Below are 22,372 nucleotides of genomic sequence, written 5' to 3' on the forward strand. Positions count from 1 at the left end.
GATCAATTTTAAACGCTCATTTAAATATATAATAGGACATTGCTTGAGAAAGTGTTTTGAACGTAGTGCATGCAGCCCTAAGGGACCCCTTGCCATAATATAACTTATATTTCTCCATTGAATATGTTATTGGATCGTAGAATCACTTTTACATGCATTATATATTGCTGGTTACCTTTATAATAGGTCAATGGAATACGAACTAGAGGGAGAACCTGACTCCACCCTGGCCATTATGAGCATTATCTCCCGTCCCATTATTGTACATTAGATCACAGCTCAAAATAGCCTTTATTTGGTAGAGATTCCTTCAAAACACAGTATGTGGGGAGTTTTATGTTTCACTCTCTGATAATTGGAACCTTATCATTCGTGCTCGAAATCACGTGGTGTGGTGTTAAGATCACGTGGTGTGGTGTTAAGATCACGTGGTGTTGTGACTTTAGCGCTCAAGGTGGCTCAACTCGTGATAAGAGGTATTTCGTATGGGTGGGACTGTTGAGGCAAGTTAATGATGTATAGCCTTCGTAAATTAAAAGATTTAATCTATAATCTTCAAGTATCGAATTGAGTTCATGCAGGAGCCGGCAACGCCCGTGAACGGCATTTTTATGAATTGGTCGGTATCCTACATTTGCCGGTTCATCGCAACTTACTGTAATATTATCACCATTCCTTATCAGCAACTCCCTGCCAACTCCTTGCCGACCGTACGGCTCTATTTGAGGATCTCGGAGAGCGCAGGAATTTTGAACGTATCACGTACAAATTAACAAAATATTCACTCCATATTTCGCTGAATATTAAAACGAAATCACCAAAAATTTCCCTGGGATAGGTACGTACCTGACATTTGGAATAAGCTCCTAAGATCACAAAACTAACCCCTACTTGTTTCAGAGCTAAAAGGCAGAGGATAATGATCCAGAAACTGGACGATACCCACGCTGGCGTCTTCACCTGCACAATCCGCACCGTGAATAGTGTAACAGCCAAGGCTAGCGTCACGTTACAGTTACAAGGTAGCAAGTAAAATTTGATGGTCTAAATGTGATCATATCACGCCTTCACTCTTGTCCCCTCCCTGGGGGGTGGGGGTGGTGCCCCCTCCCCCTCACACCTGGGTGGCTGGGACCGAGGAGACAGCTGCAATGGGGACTTGTGGGAGGAGGGGAAAACCCCGGTAGGGCATTTTGAAAAGTATAGTCCCTGGCCTGAAACTATTATGTAAATTGTAAGCGTATGAAAATTTTGACCTCAGAAGATCGAGGGAATAAGTTTTATTCCATCCATCTCTTATAACTGGACCTATTAGAACTTAATTGTGTTTTATTGTACTGTGAGGCAACTTTAGTGAGGGCTTTCATCTAAATAAAGGTCCACCATATTCTGTCTAGTACGTCCTGCATAATAGTCCTACTGTCCTACACCCTGTATCTTGTCCTACAATGTAGGACAGTCCTCCACCCTGTCCTACATAATACATATTCCCCTGTCCCTGTTGTACGCTCTACCCTGGTTCCCGGGTCACGTGGTGAAGTATTAGAGTTTATTCGTACAGGGTACAATATTCGTCTGTGATTGATGTTTTGATTCAAGTCTTATGTCTTATGATTCTATTCATGTCCCGATATTTCAGATTTCAGATACTTTTCAGAAACATCATTTAATTTTCTACGCTCTGATGTCCGTCTTTCAAATTTGGACCAAACTTACACTATTTAACTCTATTTGAACTCTATTTGAACTCTAACTCCTTACATAGCATTTGAATTTATCATTACTTTAATGATATTGGGGTGATCACGATTATTTAAACCTGAGATTTTAAACATATTTTTATTCCGAGTTTTGGGAAAAGCTCTTCGATTTGGGATTATCCTCACATGGTATGTACATCATGACATTATACATTATGTATACACTATACATTATGTATAGAGTCAAGTGTACATTTTGTAAGTTATTGTGATTTGTCTATCACTTCACCAATCATTTTTCACATATGATCACATTTAGTCTAACGCTGATTTGCTGATTAGTAATTGCATCCTTTGGATTGAATTAAAGCACTTTTTGTTTTTTATGACTAATATTTTTTAGTCCTGTAAACAGTTAATGCATGTTCAATGGTATTCGTTGATAAGATGTTTCGGTACTACCAAATATGTCAATCAAACGAGCTACACTGATTCTATAACTTCCCCTTCCCTCGACCAAAAGTAGCCTTACTACAGCCCTTTAAAGTCATTAGCAGCGCTTATAGTTTGCACGATAACACTCGCCCAAATACCAAGCAAACACCAAGCCTCTCCTTCTAACAAAACTCTCTAATCTTCCAGCCAAGCCCACCTTGTGAGCTAAGGTTCTTATACTAGAACTTTTTAAAGTTTGTACACCATTATGTAGCTACCACGTCTCCTGAACCAGGCCCTTGTTTCTTAGTCCCCATTCCCCCAGCCCGTATATATACCCCCTGTGTTGTGCATGTACTCCCCACCCCCACTCCCACAACCCCCAGATTAACCAGCCCACCTCCCAGGAGTACCGGAGATAACATCAGATACAGACGAGTTTGTAGCGGGTAACAATGTTACTCTGACTTGCAAACACTCCATCATCAACGTTACTGGTATTTCCTGGTTCGAGGACGGATTCAGTCTCTATCAGCTTGGACGCGGCTGGGTGAGTTTTGTGTTTACTGGCTCTTAACCGGCTAAAACCGGCGCATTAGTCTATTTTATCAGGCACGGCTGGCTAGTTCGATGTAGTCGGATTCAAAGAGCCAAGTCTGTTGATCCGTCCAATATTTGTCCACTTCAACAGTTCCATTTTCCTGCAAATTCCTCTGGTTGAGTGAGACCCGTGTCATTACATCTGGAACGTGTCATGGTTTTAGTCTGAAATCTCCATCAGTGGGGGGGGTGTCACGTCCGTCTATGTCCGCTTGTCTCATAGAATCCAAAAAGGACAGGACATAGGTGGACATAGGCGGACATAGGCGGACATAGGCGGACATAGGCGGACATAGACGGACATAGACGGACATAGGCGGACATTGGCGGACATAGACGGACATTAGCGGACATTAATGGACACCTAAATTGCTAAATAAAATGTTCAATTTTTGCTGTTATAGGGGGGTCATGTTTTTTGTCCGTTCGGTACCCTATATTTTCAAAACGGACAGAAAATAGAGCGGACAAAAACGGACAAAAATGGACAAAAACGGACAAAAATGTAAATAACATTTAGATGCTTCCTCCTCCTACTCTTCCTCCTCCTCCTGGGTCTTCCTGATCTTCCTCAGTCCTCTTCCTCCTCCCCTCCTCAGTCCTCCTCCTACTCCTCCTCGTCCTCAGTCCTCCTCATCAGTCCTCAACAGTCCTCCTCCTCCCCAGTCCTCCTCCTCCTCAGTCCTCCTCCTGGGTCCTCTTCCTCCTCTTCATTCTCCTCCTCTTCCTCCTCAGTCCTCCTCAGTCCTCCTCCTCATCCTTCTCCTCAGTCCTCCATCCTCCTCCTCAGTCCTCCCTCAGTCCTCCTCCTCCTCCTCCTATTCAGTCCTCCTCCTCCTCAGTCCTCCTCCTCAGTCCTCCTCCTCCTCTTCCCTCTCAGTCATCTTCCGCAGCCATCCTCCTCAGTCCTCCTCAGCCCTCCTCCTCAGTCCTCCTCCTCCTGGGTCCTCCTCCTCCTCTCCATCCTCCTCCTCTTCCTCCTCGGTCCTCAGTCCTCCTCCTCAGTCCTCCTTCTCATCCTTCTCATCAGTCCTCCTCCTCCTCAGTCCTCTCCCAGTCCCCCTCCTTCTCCTCCTATTCAGTCCTCCTCCTGATCCTCCTCTTCCTCCTCAGTTCTCCTCAATCCTCCTTCTCATTTCTCCTAAGTCCTCCTCCTGAGTCCTCCTCCTCCTCTTCCTTCTGAGTCCTCCTCCTGCGTCCTCCTCCTCCTCCCTCTCAGTCATCCTCCTCAGCCATCCTCCTCAGCCATCCTCTTCAGCCATTCTCCTCAGTACTCCTCAGTCCTCCTCCTCCTCAGTCATCGTCAGTCCTCCTCCTCAGTCCTCCTCAGTCCTCCTCCTCCTCCTGGGTCCTCCTCCTCCTCCTCCTCCTGGATCCTCCTCCTGGGTCTTCCTGATCCTCCCCAGTCCTCTTCCTCCTCCCCTCCTCAGTCCTCCTCCACCGTTCGGTACCCTATATTTTCAAAACGGACAAAAAATAGAGCGGACAAAAACGGACAAAAATGGACAAAAACGGACAAAAATGGAAATAACATTTAGATGCTTCCTCCTCCTACTCTTCCTCCTCCTCCTCCTGGGTCTTCCTGATTTTCCTCAGTCCTCTTCCTCCTCCCCTCCTCAGTCCTCCTCCTACTCCTCCTCCTTGTCCTCAGTCCTCCTCATTAGTCCTCAACAGTCCTCCCCCTCCCCAGTCCTCCTCCTCCTCCTGAGTAATCCTCCTGGGTCCTTCTCCTGGGTCCTCCTCCTCTTCATCCTCCTCCTCTTCCTCCTCAGTCCTCCTCCTCATCCTTCTCCTCAGTCCTCCATCCTCCTCCTCAGTCCTCCCCCAGTCCCCCTCCTCCTCCTCCTATTCAGTCTTCCTCCTCCTCCTCCTCCTCCTCAGTCCTCCTCCTTCTCAGTCCTCCTTCTCCTCCTGAGTCCTCCTCCTCCTCCTCCTCCTCTTCCCTCTCAGTCATCCTCCTCAGCCATCCTCCTCAGTCCTCCTCAGTCCTCCTCCTCAGTCCTCCTCCTCCTGGGTCCTTCTCCTCCTCTTCATCCTCCTCCTCTTCCTCCTCGGTCCTCAGTCCTCGGTCCTCAGTCCTCCTCCTCATCCTTCTCATCAGTCCTCCTCCTCCTCAGTCCTCTCCCAGTCCCCCTCCTTCTCCTCCTCCTATTCAGTCCTCCTCCTCCTCCTCCTCAGTTCTCCTCAGTCCTCCTTCTCATTTCTCCTAAGTCCTCCTCCTGAGTCCTCCTCCTCCTCTTCCTCCTGAGTCCTCCTCCTGAGTCCTCCTCCTCCTCTTCCTCCTGAGTCCTCCTCCTGAGTCCTCCTCCTCCTCCCTCTCAGTCATCCTCCTCAGCCATCCTCCTCAGCCATCCTCCTCAGTACTCCTCAGTCCTCCTCCTTCTCAGTCATCGTCAGTCCTCCTCCTAAGTCCTCCTCAGTCCTCCTCCTCCTTCTGGGTCCTCCTCCTCCTCCTCCTTCTGGGTCCTCCTCCTGGGTCTTCCTGATCCTCCCCAGTCCTCTTCCTCCTCCCCTCCTCAGTCCTCCTCCACCGTTCGGTACCCTATATTTTCAAAACGGACAAAAAATAGAGCGGACAAAAACGGACAAAAATGGACAAAAAGGGACAAAAATGGAAATAACATTTAGATGCTTCCTCCTCCTACTCTTCCTCCTCCTCCTCCTGGGTCTTCCTGATTTTCCTCAGTCCTCTTCCTCCTCCCCTCCTCAGTCCTCCTCCTACTCCTCCTCCTTGTCCTCAGTCCTCCTCATTAGTCCTCAACAGTCCTCCCCCTCCCCAGTCCTCCTCCTCCTCCTGAGTAATCCTCCTGGGTCATTCTCCTGGGTCCTCCTCCTCTTCATCCTCCTCCTCTTCCTCCTCAGTCCTCCTCCTCATCCTTCTCCTCAGTCCTCCATCCTCCTCCTCAGTCCTCCCCCAGTCCCCCTCCTCCTCCTCCTATTCAGTCTTCCTCCTCCTCCTCCTCCTCAGTCCTCCTCCTTCTCAGTCCTCCTCAGTCCTCCTCCTTCTCCTCCTGAGTCCTCCTCCTCCTCCTCCTCGTCTTCCCTCTCAGTCATCCTCCTCAGCCATCCTCCTCAGTCCTCCTCAGTCCTCCTCCTCAGTCCTCCTCCTCCTGGGTCCTTCTCCTCCTCTTCATCCTCCTCCTCTTCCTCCTCGGTCCTCAGTCCTCGGTCCTCAGTCCTCCTCCTCATCCTTCTCATCAGTCCTCCTCCTCCTCAGTCCTCTCCCAGTCCCCCTCCTTCTCCTCCTCCTATTCAGTCCTCCTCCTCCTCCTCCTCCTCAGTTCTCCTCAGTCCTCCTTCTCATTTCTCCTAAGTCCTCCTCCTGAGTCCTCCTCCTCCTCTTCCTCCTGAGTCCTCCTCCTGAGTCCTCCTCCTCCTCTTCCTCCTGAGTCCTCCTCCTGAGTCCTCCTCCTCCTCCCTCTCAGTCATCCTCCTCAGCCATCCTCCTCAGCCATCCTCCTCAGTACTCCTCAGTCCTCCTCCTTCTCAGTCATCGTCAGTCCTCCTCCTCAGTCCTCCTCAGTCCTCCTCCTCCTTCTGGGTCCTCCTCCTCCTCCTCCTTCTGGGTCCTCCTCCTGGGTCTTCCTGATCCTCCCCAGTCCTCTTCCTTCTCCCCTCCTCAGTCCTCCTCCTACTCCTCCTCCTCGTGCTTAGTTTTCCTCATCAGTCCTCAACAGTCCTCCTCCTCCCCAGTCCTCCTCCTCCTCCTGGGGCCTTTTCCTGGGTCCTCCTCCTGGGTCCTCCTCCTCCTGGGTCCTCCTCCTCCTGGGTCCTCCTTCTCCTCCTCAGTCCTTCTCCTCCTCCTCCTCAGTCCTCTTCCTCCTCTTCCTCCTCCTCCTCCCTCTCAGTCATCCTCCTCAACCATCCTCCTCAGCCATCCTCCTTAGTCCTCCTCAGTCCTCCTCCTGAGTCCTCCTCCTCCTCAGTCATCCTCCTCAGTTCTTCTCCTCCTCCACCTAGGTCCTCCTTCTGGGTCCTCCTCCTCCTCCTCCTCCTGGGTCTTCCTGATCCTCCTTCTCCCTCTCAGACCTCAGCCATCCTCCTCAGCCATCCTCCTCAGCCATCCTCCTCAGTACTCTTCAGTCCTCCTCCGTCTCAGTCCTCCTCAGTCCTCCTCCTGAGTCCTCCTCCTCCTGAGCTAATGTCCACCAATGTCCGTCCGAGTCCGCCAATGTCCGTCCGGGCCCGCAAATGTCCGTCCGTGTCCGCCAATGTCCGTCTGTGTCCGCCAATGTCCGTCCTCCTCCTCCCCAGTCCTCCTCCTCCTCCTGGGGCCTTTTCCTGGGTCCTCCTCCTGGGTCCTCCTCCTCCTGGGTCCTCCTCCTCCTGGGTCCACCTCCTCCTGGGTCCTCCTTCTCCTCCTCAGTCCTTCTCCTCCTCCTCCTCAGTCCTCTTCCTCCTCTTCCTCCTCCTCCTCCCTTTCAGTCATCCTCCTCAGCCATCCTCCTCAGCCATCCTCCTCAGCCATCCTCCTCAGTCCTCCTCAGTCCTCCTCCTGAGTCATCCTCCTCCTCAGTCATCCTCCTCAGTTCTCCTCCTCCTCCACCTAGGTCCTCCTTCTGGGTCCTCCTCCTCCTCCTCCTCCTGGGTCTTCCTGATCCTCCTTCTCCCTCTCAGTCATCCTCCTCAGTCATCCTCCTCAGTCATCCTCCTCAGCCATCCTCCTCAGCCATCCTCCTCAGCCATCCTCCTCAGCCATCCTCCTCAGTACTCTTCAGTCCTCCTCCGTCTCAGTCCTCCTCAGTCCTCCTCCTGAGTCCTCCTCCTCCTGAGCTAATGTCCACCAATGTCCGTCCGAGTCCGCCAATGTCCGTCCGGGTCCGCAAATGTCCGTCCGTGTCCGCCAATGTCCGTCTGTGTCCGCCAATGTCCGTTTGAGTCCGCCAATGTCCGTCCGTGTCCGCCAATGTCCCAAAAAACACGTCCGTTGTCTCATAGAATCCAAAAAGGACAGGACATAGGCGGACATAGACGGACATGACACCCCCCCCATCAGTCAACTAGTCTACCAAAATGAGGTGTTTTGTTGTGGGCTAGTGTTTTCAACAACAGATCCAACTGTAAAACCAGCTCCCACTGGTTTTAGAGTAGCTAAAAGAACTCTACTAGAATATATTTAGAGTCGTTAAGATGAAATGTATGGCTGCAGTTCTAACCTCGATCCGCGTAAGTCGAGCCTGTACTTAGGTGTTGCGAATCTATCTTCTCACCTTGAAACTAAGTGTAAATTATAACCAATCTCTAAAACTGTGATAGTTTCGTCTTCACCTAATTTCTCCGGACTCTGGAGACCTACCCTTATCAACAGGTTGTGAAGCTACCCTGTAACGCTATGTCTGTTACAACTATGTATAAATACTTAGTCGGGACACTGCAGGTGTTTTAGCTGGTAACACGGTGTTCTAGATGGATACTTAGTGTCTGTTGAAGCTATAAAAACTTGAACAGATTGGCAACTTGATGTCTGGGGAAGCTGCAATAATTCTGACGAAAGTTAAGTTCTTGACCGTTCTTAACCGTACCTGGCGCCATATTCTGTGACAAACATCACGTGACCACACCTAAAAACACATATTCTAAATTGTCGGTTGAAACATTATAAATGTTCGGTTGCTCCTCAAAAAGTTTGCCCTTGACAGGTTTCTTTCTCCTTCTCTTAAAACGTAAAGTTAGGTAATTATCGATTTGTAATTATAAACGGAAGTTGCGCCTCACCACGAAGCACTAAATTACACTAAATCTCACTAAATGGTACCAGCCCCTCACTTCTTCTTGATTACTAAACCCACTAAAATCCACTCTGATCTGACTGGCGGCTTCCTTTTCAAAAGAGGATAAAGTTTATTTTACAATGGGTTCAAGAAAAAAAGAAGTAGACCGCTAGTGTAGACAGAGTTTTAGCTTTAACGGTTTTAAACTTTAAAGGGTTTAAAAACCCTTTTCTGTCCTCAGAGGTCATTTTTATAAGTTCTAACGTACCCAACATCGCGTCACACCAGCTTTTAACTCTTACCCGGAGGTATATCGACCCTGCTAGGACTTCTCACCTTACATAATGATAATTTCTTACATGTATTGTTGAGCTCAGCTCAGTTGACCTACCTTACTGGGGGGTTCTATTTTCTGAACAATTTTAGACAAAAAACGTGCTCTCCCCCTTGGTGATGATAATTTAACAGTTTCCTATAGTACAGACCAGGCGCCCGGTGGTTCCCCCCAGCTCCAACTTTGTTCGTTCATAACGTGTTTAACTCTCCCAGCACTGGTATATCTAGGGTTTCTCGGCTGAAAACTATCGTGCTTTTTCTGGGTGGAACAAGTGTGGTAGTTAATTGGGAGATACGCCCCGATATAATACATATCATGTAATTGGTGTGGTTGTTATCGGGAGTGATGGACAGTTATCAGCCTTCAGTGGTAACACAGTGGTAGCACAGTGGTAACACCGACCCGAGTGGTTTTTTAAAATATATCCTGAGTTATTAGTAAGAAAAATATAAAAATGTAGCACGGATGAATTGTGAGAGTGTGAGAGTATAAGATATTGTGTCTCCTAAAAGTGTGTAATTCCAGTAACTGTTGCTGGCGTGTGTCAGCAGACACTTTAAAATTTACAAGATTTACACTTGTTATCGCTAAAGGATGGGGGCGGAGTCAGTTTCCTGAGTTAGAGCTGTGTTGATTAAAGCGGGGCCTTTGTCTGAGCTTCTGACAGGCTCCTCTCCGAGGGTGTTATGTTTACAAGTTAATATGTCTGTGAGATAGGTCGCTTGGTTTATAGGTCAGATAAACTGATAAGTTGGAATATAAGCCTATGTATGGTGAAATCGTTTTAAAAGAGTAAAGAGTTCTAGATATTCTCCGGTGGTGTAGAGTCCCGTATAGTCTTCACACTGCGCAAGAAACTCTAAAACAAGTTTTTTTAACTAACTTTCATTCAATTAATTTATTAATTTCTCTAATTAATTAATTAACTTGTTCAGGTAACGGTGCACGGAGACGCATACTTTGCAGAGTCAATATCAGTCTCACTTCGTCTCCCGGCTGACTCGCCCTCCGAGAAGTACGAGTGTAGAGTTGAGTCGGAGATACAATGTAAGGGGTACGGGGGCAGGAAACAGATTACTAAGAAAACACAGCGGAGTGAACTTTACGAGGTGGGTCATGTTATTTAGATCTAAACAGTCATTTGTTACTTTTCTTTTTTATATACCTTGTTTTTCCTGTTTTGGTTATTACTTCTTTGGTTGTAGCTTTTATAATTTCACCGAGTTAGCAAATTTCTATCTTATCTCAGATTGACATTAAGTACCCTATCGAACTGAACGTTTCAACCTCTGAAGTGGACCTTGGACTTAATGATGACTTCAACATCAGCTGTACACAATCCAAAGGCGACACACCCTCAAACGTAAGCATAGTTTTTTTAGTTTACAATATTATTACTTTACACATTCGAACACCACCATGCACGATAAACTCTATAACAAGTAACGATACAACAACTTTTAAAACATTTCCTTGTGTTCCAACTCCCCCTCCCCCAGATTTCTTGGTATAAACTAGACGACGATGGAACCATGATCCCGATAAGCCAAGTAGACACAGTCCACATGGTACCTCTAGGTAATGGTGGTAAACTTATCTCCATTTACAAAGCCAAACCCTACATGGCAGGGACCTATGTTTGCAAAGGGTGGAACGGCTATGGGCAGGATTCCAGAAACGTTACTGTAAATGTTAAAGGTAAGACTAAGATATATTTATGAGCAAGTTTAGTTCAAATTACGTTCAAAGTTTAGTTCAAGTTTAGTCAAGTTTAATTCAAGTTTAGTTTAAGTTTAATTCAAGATTAATTCAAGTTTAATTCAAGTTTAATTCCAGTTTAGTTCCAGTTTAGTTCCATGCGCCTAGACAATGATTAGAGTGATAGATTAGACTGAGATTAAAGATTTGATGTGATGCATCAAGTCATTTCTATGATGATCATGTAGTTAAAATTGAAATGTAAGGGCGTCGTTGTTCTTAAAAAAGTAGCGTACTAAAATATTTAAAACTTGTGAACTAAAGGAACGTGAATTGTATGATAATGCTAGCGATTTGACTAAGTAATAGTAGATTATACTCAGTTAGTAACAGTACTAAGATAATAAAATAATTACAACATAGAACCGTGAATTGAATGATACTGCGAGTATTACAATGGATAAAACTCATTGTTTAGATAGAGGTAGCGGAGGGAACATCATTAAGTTGACAGAGGGAGACCCTGGTGTAAATAGAAAGTTAGAGCTCCTCTGTTACGATGATGAGATCGACTTTGAAGAGGTGGGCTTTTAATTTTCAGCTTTTTACATAATTATTCTACCTAGAGTAACTTATTGAGTATTCTAAAACCTTTCGAGTGTTCTAACGAATTTTATTTTCACAATCAAATAATTTTCAAGCTAAAGTTATCATTTAAATAATTACAGAACGCTACTGAATGGTTTAAAGACGGTGTTCTACTCCGAGCTCCTCACGACAGATACGACTTCTCAGATAACAGGATTCTCATACCCACTCTAATGAGAGCTGACCAAGGTATGTGTGTCTGTCTGACTGTCACACATTCTCCTGCATTCCACACGTGCATACCATACATGCTTATAGGAAATTCTTGAACAATTTTGATCAAAATATTTGTACAATTATTTCTCTTGCTTACCTGGTAAAGTTTACCATACAAATTTAGAATTATCTGACTTTCACCGGAGAAGTTAGATAAGACCGTCTTAACACAATCGTACCAGCCTTTACATACGACTCCTAAATTATCACTGTCTCCCCTGGTTATAAAATCACATAAATCATAAACCATTCATTCATAAAAGTGTAAATTCTAGAATTATCAATATTGAACACTTAACAATACTGCACACCCAACAATGCACGTGCACCTTGTCCCCTCTCTTGATAACACACTCCCTGAAAATAATAAGTCCCAGTAGCGCGGCTCCCTGCGGTCTAGTCCGTCTCTTAGTACAGGGTGCCCTGACCTTAGTACCCTTCATTTCACGAGGTCGCAACACACGGACCTGGAATATAGAATATAGAAATCTGTCCCTGGTCCCTGTGCTTCTTTCCCTTATAAGGGATAAAGACCTTGCTTTCTCCTGCTTTTTTCTGGATAGGGCTCGTAATTTGTTTTCTCATTCTTCTCCTCACTAAAGTTATTCTCTATCTGCACTCCCATACCCACCTTGAGGGAGACTGGGTATTGTGTTGAGAACTGAGAAGCTGAGAATGGTGTCTAGTTTACTCACGTGGTAGGGCGGTCACGTGTCTGGTTTAGTCACGTGGACGTTGAAACTGTGATATTTGTTCTGCTGGATGGATTCCAGACGAGGGGATGTCGTAAAATTTTGAATATTTTTGCGCCACTGAAGCCTTGGTAGTTGAGAATTACGGTGTAACTTATGTTATTTACCAAGGTCCCATCAGTCTGACATATAGCTCAATGAATGTTAATATCAGCACCATAAAGAAGTTTTTAAAAGTAACTTGGTAGTCAATGAGAGACTCATCAAAGTTTTATCCTGTCGACAGTCCTGCAATCTCAGAAACCATGGTAACGTTGTCATGGGTTGTCAGAGAAATTCTGGTGATGATCCTTGGTTCTTGTGGCATCTTATCTGATCTTCACAAAGGACGATGTTCCTCAAATATTGACATTTTAGGGTTCATTACCAACTCCTTTCATATCATTGAAACATCTAAAACTTCATTCTTAACATACCTTAACACGAAATATTGTTATTTTTCAGTTCTGTAACACTACATTTTTAATTTAAATAATTTTGTTTCAGGAAACTACTACTGTAGATACGCTGACGAGAACCATCCAGTTAAATTCTACTCTGAAGAATACAGACTTAAAGTTATCGGTTAGTTTTAATAACTTTGAATTTATTTTCCATAGTAAACATAGTTGTGGATCAATAAACTCCCACCGCGAAGCATTTTCAGAATTGTACTAAAGGTCTTACTCGAGCAAATAATTTGGTTGTCTGTATTTCCTACTACTGGATCCACTGTTACTAGCTTTATTTTAGAACAAGTTTCAACTTGTCTCCAACATTGTCTGTGATTTGGTACGAACATTTTATTAAATAATTCGTTACTTGCAAATTATTAGAGCAGGATATGAATCCTCATTAATACAGCCCGTTCTGTTCTCTGATTGGCCGCGCAATATCACGTGATTTCAAACTTGCGCTCTGATTGGATGCTCCGACAATAGTTGGAGAAAGACAATTGCAGGCTTCAAAATACTGTCAGACAATGTCGGGCGTGAGTGGAAATTAGTTGGATTGTAAGGGTGAATATAATCCCGCCTAATCAAATTCAATGTTCTGGAAAGTTCTGATATAATTCTTTCTCACAGTTTTAATTAAAACACAATGAGTAACCTGGTTCAGTTGATTGTGTGACAGTGGATTTATCCGTAGGGTGCGGGGTGATCTTATAATTCTTGTGTTATCAGAGACGTAATGGTTATCAATAACTCTGGGAAATCTTGAGTGTAGGTGAAGGTTATACCCGATACCTTACCAAAGGTTCAAATTGGTCGAGCTTATTATAATGATATAATGATATATAGGTCTACTATTTCAAAATATGAGACAAGTTACATCAGTTGGTATTTCGCTACAAAAGTTTTTGCACAGAATATGCGAATTTACCTCACCTTCCAGCCTTGAAAGGTTTGAGAGATACATAAATTGTCAATACTAGATACCTAGAGATGCACTATAAAAACTGTATAGCAGTTTTAACGTTGCTTTTTAGTTTTTACCAAGCTTATCTTCTTTTTAAAGAGTAATGACTAATTTTGTCGACTAACAACTGTCCAGCATGCTCTTCAGTTCACTGCCAGAATACCACCATAATAAGCTCAATACCTACCGTACGTGGGATGTACAGGAAAATTCCAAAGTATTTTTACCTAATCTCAGTGAAAATGTGAATTAAAACGCCTGTCACCCTACACGACCTTACACCGTGTGTTTACTGAGTGGGAAAATTTTAACTTGATAACGGGTCACGTAAGTAGCGTTGACATGGAAATAAATTTCTCTGCCCTGTGATTGGTTGGTTTTGTCACGTGTCTGTCACGTGGGCAGGGGGTTTTGCACGTGGGCGGCTCCTGATGTCTGATTGGCTATCATTTTGACTGCCTTGACCTGTCTCAGAATCATCTTCACACGATCTTTGAGGTCCCTTATCTTCACCTTTAATTAAAGAATTAGGCCCCGAAACGAGAACTCGGTAGATAACACCAGCCAATTAAATCATGTCCTGGTTGGAGCGAACCAATCAGAGCGCAGTATTTCAGTCACGTGGTGTGTTCAGGGACTGCTCTAATGCGGCACTGTATGGTTTCTCTGGTGGGTTTATGTAGCCCTCCTCCTGATACAATGTGACGGTTCACTGTGATAAGTCACTGGGTCACGTGATTAAAATAAAGGGATCTGATTGGGTTTCCATGGCTACAAGATGTTTTCAATGGTCGGTGTTGTTTGTTAAACTGTAGTTTTAGGGCCTGATTCCGCGGTACTTTACTCAACTTTTTTTCTCAGAATAATAATGAATCAGCACGTACGCTAGTTTTGGACAATAACAAACAGTGTCCTATGGATAACAATAATTGATCAGCACGTGCGCCAGTTTTTGACAATAAGAAATAAAGTCCTAGTTAAGAAGAAGAAGAGTTAAAAGTACAGTAAACGATACAATGGCAGGTTTTCTCGGCGATTCAGTGACAGTTTAAAAAGTTAAATGACACGAACCGGACGTTATGAAGCTGACTTGTTGGAAGTTGTCAATGTTACCTTATCACGTGGCCCAGTCATTGCTACCTTGTAGGGTATATCGCGGTAATTCAATTGGATTTTAAAATTGGGAAGCTTCCAAGTAAGTTGCTGGTGGCTTTCAGATAACTTGCCGTTAAATCTACCGAAATATCCGTGTTAAAAAGCCACCAACAATCTCTAAACACATTATATACTTACATAGAAATTCAAAATGGCCTAAAGTGTAATTCTGATGAAAGTTGAAACATGATAATAACAAAAAAAGAGCCTTTACAGTATTCTCAAATCCTGGTTAAAAATTTGTGGTCCTCGAAAAACAATCGTCACCACCCAACTCTAGATTTCTTATTAATTGATAATCGCTATATTAAACACATTAAGAATTCTATAGTAATCGAGAAATGACGTGATTTAAATTTGGTCATGGTTTACTGATCAACTACACGCGTTCCGTGTACATAATCAGTGCACTGGAAGGGGAGTGGAGACTGCAATAGTGATTAACACATGGTTCACATGAGGTTATCTCCTATTTCACGTTACGTTACCACTTATTACCACTTGTTACCACATGTGCCGACAAAGTTTACCACATGTTTCATGTAAAATGGTATTACGACAAGTTTCCGTTAAAATTACGTATATTTTGAAGACGTAATGTCAGACATCAATCATAGCTAATAGCATGCATTATGCACTGTTTAGTTGTACTAGTACTACTATAGATATTATCTAGATATATTTGACACCTACTTAGTACTAATCTCGTGCATGATTCGCATACCTGATACATATCCAATATTTTTAAAATGAACCTCGAATTTTGGCGAACTTGTAAACACATTCCAAAGTATGCAATCAATCAGCTACAAAACAAAAATATTACTGGATTCTAGTCGAAGAGTCGGATCGTGTTTAAAGATACGATCGAAGATGGAAGCTACTAATATTATATTTCTAACCCTCTATTTCTAACCCCCTCCCTCTATTTCAGTTTCTAACACCCTCCCTCTTTTCAGATTTTCCCCCACAACCCATCAACCTGACGATAGACACCAACCACACCACAGAGAATAGTCTAGTAATACAGTGGGCCTATTCCCCTGATGAGGACACTGTAGCTACTGCTATCAAGATTGTTGCTGACTTCTCTATTAATACCGACAGTAAGTTTTATAAATAGGAATTATGGGAAATTAGGTAATTGGTTTATTAGAGATTGGTTTGATTTTTGTACTACTTACCATTTTAAATGTCATTGACATTGCACTATGCACCCCCTTATTTACGCTTGTATTGTATTGTAAATGTAACATTATTTTAATGTAGTCTTACTGTATCTTCACCTGTCTTATACTCTTGTCTAGTTAAGTAGTTAACCAATTACTAATTTATTTATAGCACTAATTTATTTATAGCACACCCTGGTCCCTGATTTCTTGGATGATATCTATTCCATGTTGCCCAATTTAACATAAATGTTACAAATTTGCCTGTTATCAAAGAGTTGACCCTTTCACCCTCGCCGCTCCATTGTTATACTCCTTCCTTTGTTTCATCCCATACCTCTCTTCTTTTGTACCACAAATTTAATATAACATAACAGTACATGTGTATCATTAACTTCATACATCGGGTAAATACATTGTAAATAATACATTATACATTCAATTGTTATACAATAATCGGCCTCCCAACTGCTTTTTATCCCTGAAGAAAAGATGAACGGTTGAGATCACTTAGAAAAGTAAAGCTGAACAGCTTAGATTACTTAATAAAATAAACCTGGACGGTCCAGATTCTCAAGATTAGTAGATTACTTACTGTGAATTTGTCTAAGAATCCTGTGTTGTAACAAATATTTCATATGCAAAGATCCGTATTTTGCACATGATTTAACGCAGTCGTTATGTGTAACTCGACGCTGTACGAGCAATGTTATGTATACATGTGAAATATAATAAAAATCAAGTGTGCCAGTGGGCTACCTTACACCTAAATAACACATCTCGACATTCGGCTACACTCTTTAGAGAGATAAGAAATTTGATAAGGGAAATTCAATTTTATACTGCCAGGTGCTGTACCGCTTTTCCACGAGTATTTTTAACGCTTATCTCGTGGATTTCATACTTTTAACATTCATAATCATGAAATTAACAGCTCGAAGATTCGAGCCACGGTTACTTTAAATCATATGTCGCTGTATTCTTTCTAGAACAACGACTACCGACACGTCATAATAGTATAATAGCATTTTTATTAATATGATCGTTCGTGGACGCTGTTTCACTTTCACTTTCACTAATTGCCTCTTCTCCCAGATAACCCGGACTCGAGAGTACAGAACACCATTAAGTGTGAGGATGGGAAATGTCCCACTGACTACAAACTGAGAGGTTTATCTCCGGGCACCAAGTACAGGATTGACGTGATCTCACTCAATGATCTGGGGGAGTCACCTAGCAAACCTGTCTTCCACTCTACCAGTGAGTTTCATTTTCACTTTATTTTAGAGTTTCACTTTATTCAAGAGTTTCATTTTCACGTATTAGCCGAATTTTATCAAGTTATGCTTTGTATTAAGCTTTCGCTTTATTTCATCGACTAAAAGTCTCACGTTTTAAGTGATAATTTACATGTTGTACATCTCTTTGATTTTACGGAAAGCGCAACAGATTTTTGTGGAGATACCCAACCTATAATAAGTGTAGTGGAGATACTCAACCCATAAATGTCCACATTTCATCTGGATGACCTAACTTGTACACAGATTTAAATAAAATATTTCCATTTTGACGTGGAGAATTATTTAGCACACACGGTGATCCGACCTGATAAACAGTTACAGCTGAATATTTGGGATATAATGTTCATCTTGTTCTCTTCCTGACAGCTCACCTGTCATTGAAATATAACGGAAATATCCCCCGATTTCCTGAAACTCGGCCAGCTTTTACCTTTACAAATAGAAACAAAACATGTCAGCACTAACCGGGGGTCTATTTTAAGCTGAACTCGTCAATAATTTGGGGGTTTAAAAGTGGAGGTCGCCAAATTGGGGGTCTGGGAGCTGATAAGATGTCAGTTAACTTTAATTGTGTGGCATCGTCTCAGCTATCCTAACCTGTAATGTCAAACTTTTGGGGTTTCCGTCAAAGCTCTGAAGGGGTAATGGCAAATTTAACGTGTCCTACGATTTAGTAACTGATACGATGTACGGGCAGGGTTCGTTAACTACAGTACCTTTATAAGTGGAGACTTATACAGGTCGTCTCCTGGAGACGTACAGTAGGTACTGGTACTCGGTACTGGTACTCGGTACTGGTACTCGGTACTGGTACTCGGTACTGGTACTCGGTACTGGTACTCAGTACTGGTACTGGTACTGGTACTGGTACTGGTACTGGTACTGGTACTGGTACTGGTACTGGTACTGGTACTGGTACTGGTACTGGTACTAGTACTGGTACTCGGTACTGGTACTGGTACTAGTACTGGTACTCGGTACTGGTACTCGGTACTGGTACTCGGTACTGGTACTCGGTACTGGTACTCGGTACTGGTACTCAGTACTGGTACTGGTACTGGTACTCGGTACTGGTACTCGGTACTGGTACTGGTACTGGTACTGGTACTGGTACTGGTACTGGTACTGGTACTGGTACTGGTACTGGTACTCGGTACTGGTACTGGTACTAGTACTGGTACTGGTACTGGTACTGGTACTGGTACTCGGTACTGGTACTCGGTACTGGTACTGGTACTCGGTACTGGTACTGGGTAGGTACTTTGTTGTGTACGAGGTAGTTAGTGAGAAGTCTCAGCCGGTAAACTGGAAATGGTCAACATGAACTTTTACAGTTTACACTTTGATGTGTCCGAAAAACTTCATAGTGAGATTATAGAAGACAGATATTTTGAGATACTAACACCTTTGAGTTTATCCTGAATTTTCTAGAACATTCTTCTACTGAAAATGTTACAAGTACCCATGAGTTAAGGTTGCTTTAGTTAATCATTACAACTTGCTTAACATAGAAATAACGTAATGTACACCGACAGAGATACTTCATAAAACAGTTGAGAAATTTAGAAATTTAGGTAAAACGAACTTAGTCCTTTGGTAACCTGATATCAGAGTAACTGCTTGTAATCTCCTATTTGTAAACATTTCAAAGTTAAACTTATTAAAAACTTTTTAAACCTCATTAACCGCGACTAATAGTCGGCCTCTTTCTCTTCAACTAATAATAAACCCTCTCTATCTTCCACATTAAAATTTAACAGCTAATTCTTGAGGCTATCTTCCTGTAATTGTAATTTATTTAAAATGTAACAAGTCTGTGATATCGTCTTATAATCACGTCCGCAACAATGAACTCATATCCATATCAAGAGATTCTGTCATCAGGAGTGGATTTGAGAAGAATGTCTCAGTTTCTGATTCCAGTCTCATGTCAACAGTTTGGAACTAGGGCGCTTACCCACGTCAACAAACGTTTCAACAGTTCAACAGTTAATTTTCTGTTTTGAAAAGTGCCTTATTTGAGAAAGTTTTAATGAGAGTTGAGCTGATAGCACTGCTAACACACCGCTAGGTTATAATGGAAGTTGGTCTTTGACAAGGTTTAAAAAGCTAGACAGACATGAAACAGGCGGGTTTGTGAGACTACTAATGTTGACACGTGATAGTGATCCTGGCTTCTGATTGGTTAATACTGAGGGCTAGTTCAGAGTTCACAGTCTGAAGTTCGGACTGTGATATTACTGCCTCTGAGAATCTGACCACTCTCAACTTATCAGTTTACCATTATTCGTTAATTGTGAGGCTTCCTAGGTCTATCAGTTTGGATAGACTAAAAAATTGTTGATTAACCGCGGTGTTGGTTATAAAGCTCGTGAACTGTACGCTACAAATAAGTGTGAATATTCTTGTAAATAATAGGGATTCTATTTTATTTACTTACACTATTCTTAGGATAATGCACTGTAAATTCAATAGTAAAATAGCAAAATTAATTACCACTTTTGAGCCGCTATTTTAGTGTACGTGATAATTTCGCACTCCATCATGGGGATTTGTAATGTGGTAAAGTAACGTTTATCTCTGTGTAAATGAGTAACTAGCTAATTAAATAATAACACGTATTATTGTCATTGTATTTGTGAATCTCATCTACGAATGTAAAACACAGATGGTAAAACCGCCCTAGTATAATAGAGTACGATACTCATGGGAAAAGGAGACAAGATGTAAAATCTATGTGTCCAGAATCTACACATAGATTCCTGTTTAATACTAATATGATATTGACAATAATAGCCGTGTAGTAACGTATAAATTAACATCGAGATCATGTTCCATGTATTATTATTAATTAAGCTAATTAAGTTTGTATTAAATTAACAATCACCTTATTTCCTCAGACATATCACAGCAGTTAACTGAGAACTCCCCTAACGAGTATGTTATGAAGCTAGCTGTGGGATGCACTGCTGGTGTTTTTGTGCTGATGTGTGCTCTAGGTTACATCTTCTTTAGGTAAGATAATGTTATCATTATAATATTTTGATGTAGTGTTTCAACATGTTTATTCATGGTATTGTTTTGAAAATTAATTTGTTGGGCGACCAATTCTCCGGTTATTGATAATACAAAGGAATAATAAAACAAAGGGTTAATTTATTTTTAGTTGCATTAATAAATGATATCATAGACTATGAACCTCCAGACCACGATTCTGTCTTTTATTTAAACCTAGAACACCATAGAAACCATAAATCGGGTAATTAAATTTAAGATCTGAGCAACTGGATCATTATCTGTACAAAAGAGTTGCACAAAACTCAATCACCGGACAATACGGATATAATCTCTACTGTAGCCAATAATTCCACCTTATGATATCCAACCAGGCGACACAAGAGAGATTACAAAAAGAAAGTGTACGATAAGATAGAAAAGGAGCTCGGATTTACCATCCCTAAAACGCTGAGGAACGACTACATCTCTAACGAGTACGAGTACAAGAACTTAAAGTTCCTGGACACATTGGGAGAGGGAGCCTTCGGGAAGGTTCTGAAAGCAGAGGCTCAGGGGCTAAAGTGTCCTCAGGGGTCACAGATTGTGGCGGTTAAAATGTGCCGAGGTTTGTTAAGAACTTGTGTTTGTTTGATTTTAACGATAATGTTTTGGTACGGCTCAATAAAATCAGTTGGATAATAGTTACAGCTGTGACAAAGGGATAATTTTGATTTCCAGATGTATTTTTAGTTGTTGCTCCTGCTATTTTGCAGCACCTCCAAAGTGATCAATATCAATGTATCAATTTTAGACTTATTTTAATAGTACATATTTAAACATGATTAAAATAATTAACATTAAATTACCCCAAGCAGAAGAAAACGAGTATGATAAGAACGAGCTGTTGGCAGAAATAAATATCCTCAGTAAACTAGGTGTTCACCAACACGTTATACCTCTGCTAGGTCAGTTTCTTTAAAACTTATTTTCTTTTTAATACTTTCAATACGGATTCAAAACTTAACACCAGAATTGTTTTTAAATTTATATTCTTTCAGACCAACAATTTTGATTTAGATCCACTTTAAATGCAAAATTGTGTGCGCTGCTTGAAAATAAATTGAATTGCGGTCGCGATCTTTTTGACAATTTAAATATCCACCAGAAAACCATATCCGCTCACACTTAAATCAATCTTAAAACAGTTCAAGTGTAAAGTTCACACCCGTTTAAAAGACAGTCAACTTGAACGCTCAAAGTGTCCAGTCATGCTCGACCCTTTATTTCCCACGAAACTTCATGTACTTATGTTATGCTCTCGTTCGCATATTAAATATTTTATACACAGTACACCATGCACGCGATCACCTGGCTCCTTCACTCCAATGTCAAGTCAACACTGACGTATTCTGATATTACCGTAAAGTACTGAATAACATGTACCACCGCTACTCAGCAGAACAACAAAGTTTTAACTTTAATAAAAGCCTGCATGCATAATATGTGCTGCACAGCTTGAAAAAACCACTGCTAAAAAACTTTAAAAGCGAGAGCACGACACAAGAGGCACACTTTAACCACACGGACACTGAAGATACACAAGATACACAATAGCTGATTCACACAACACTACACACCAACACACACCGCTTAATCACGTAAATTAATACCACGGCCTCCCCAAATGTTACAGGTGTGGTGGCGGTGTGGTGATTAGCTCCGTCCATCACTCCGAGATTAGAGTCTCCGTGGTGGTCTCCGTGTCCGGCTTGTCCGGATCTTCTGTTTTCTCCACTGCTCTCTTCTCCGCCTTTGTTCTGTGTGCTACATTAATGCTTGCCATGTTTTACAATCCTTTGACACGCTGATACTACCATTGAATTGTTCTTTCAGCAGTTTTACAAGTAGCGAGTCTCCCTGTGCCGCTCGTGCGCTAGTCTCTCATTTTATTTGAAATTGTTTGTGTTTGTTAAAATACTCCCTCACAAGCCGAACACACACTAGCTGCTCTCCAACTACAACAACACATGGCTGCAACTAGTTTTATTCGTAACGAGCTGATTCTCGGGGAGAGACTCTGGAAGGAAACTTGTAGCAGGAGGGCTAAGGAGCAGCTGTTTGAGATACGGGACAGGATGAACCAGGTTATCTACGAGTACGATATCTCTGAGGAAGCGTACTCTAAACTAGATACAGGGGGAGATACAGCGGAGTTACGGCGCAGTGAGTCTGGCAGACAGAAGGAGATATTAGAT

At 42.5% G+C, this 22,372-nt stretch overlaps 1 protein-coding gene across 5 annotated transcripts in view; it reads left to right on the top strand.

Annotated features, from left to right (window-relative positions):
- The window catches only part of LOC134820718 (fibroblast growth factor receptor 2-like), a 134,976-nt gene that overhangs the window by 103,433 nt on the left and 9,171 nt on the right, over positions 1 to 22,372 (top strand). For 2 of the 5 annotated variants that reach the window (XM_063831291.1, XM_063831290.1), the window contains 13 exons: positions 901 to 1,025; positions 2,543 to 2,685; positions 9,719 to 9,892; positions 10,033 to 10,146; positions 10,283 to 10,481; positions 10,960 to 11,063; positions 11,210 to 11,318; positions 12,584 to 12,661; positions 15,610 to 15,756; positions 16,915 to 17,079; positions 20,021 to 20,135; positions 20,510 to 20,742; positions 20,990 to 21,082. In XM_063831291.1, coding sequence (XP_063687361.1) covers positions 901 to 1,025; positions 2,543 to 2,685; positions 9,719 to 9,892; positions 10,033 to 10,146; positions 10,283 to 10,481; positions 10,960 to 11,063; positions 11,210 to 11,318; positions 12,584 to 12,661; positions 15,610 to 15,756; positions 16,915 to 17,079; positions 20,021 to 20,135; positions 20,510 to 20,742; positions 20,990 to 21,082 — 1,799 coding nt within the window. The remainder of the gene's footprint in view (positions 1 to 900; positions 1,026 to 2,542; positions 2,686 to 9,718; positions 9,893 to 10,032; positions 10,147 to 10,282; positions 10,482 to 10,959; positions 11,064 to 11,209; positions 11,319 to 12,583; positions 12,662 to 15,609; positions 15,757 to 16,914; positions 17,080 to 20,020; positions 20,136 to 20,509; positions 20,743 to 20,989; positions 21,083 to 22,372) is intronic. The other 3 variants (XM_063831293.1, XM_063831292.1, XM_063831294.1) reach the window with 3 other exon arrangements.

The sequence above is a fragment of the Bolinopsis microptera genome, chromosome 9, assembly GCF_026151205.1.
Source record: "Bolinopsis microptera isolate Bmic1 chromosome 9, MBARI_Bmic_1.0, whole genome shotgun sequence".
In the NCBI taxonomy this organism is placed as follows: Eukaryota; Metazoa; Ctenophora; class Tentaculata; order Lobata; family Bolinopsidae; genus Bolinopsis; species Bolinopsis microptera.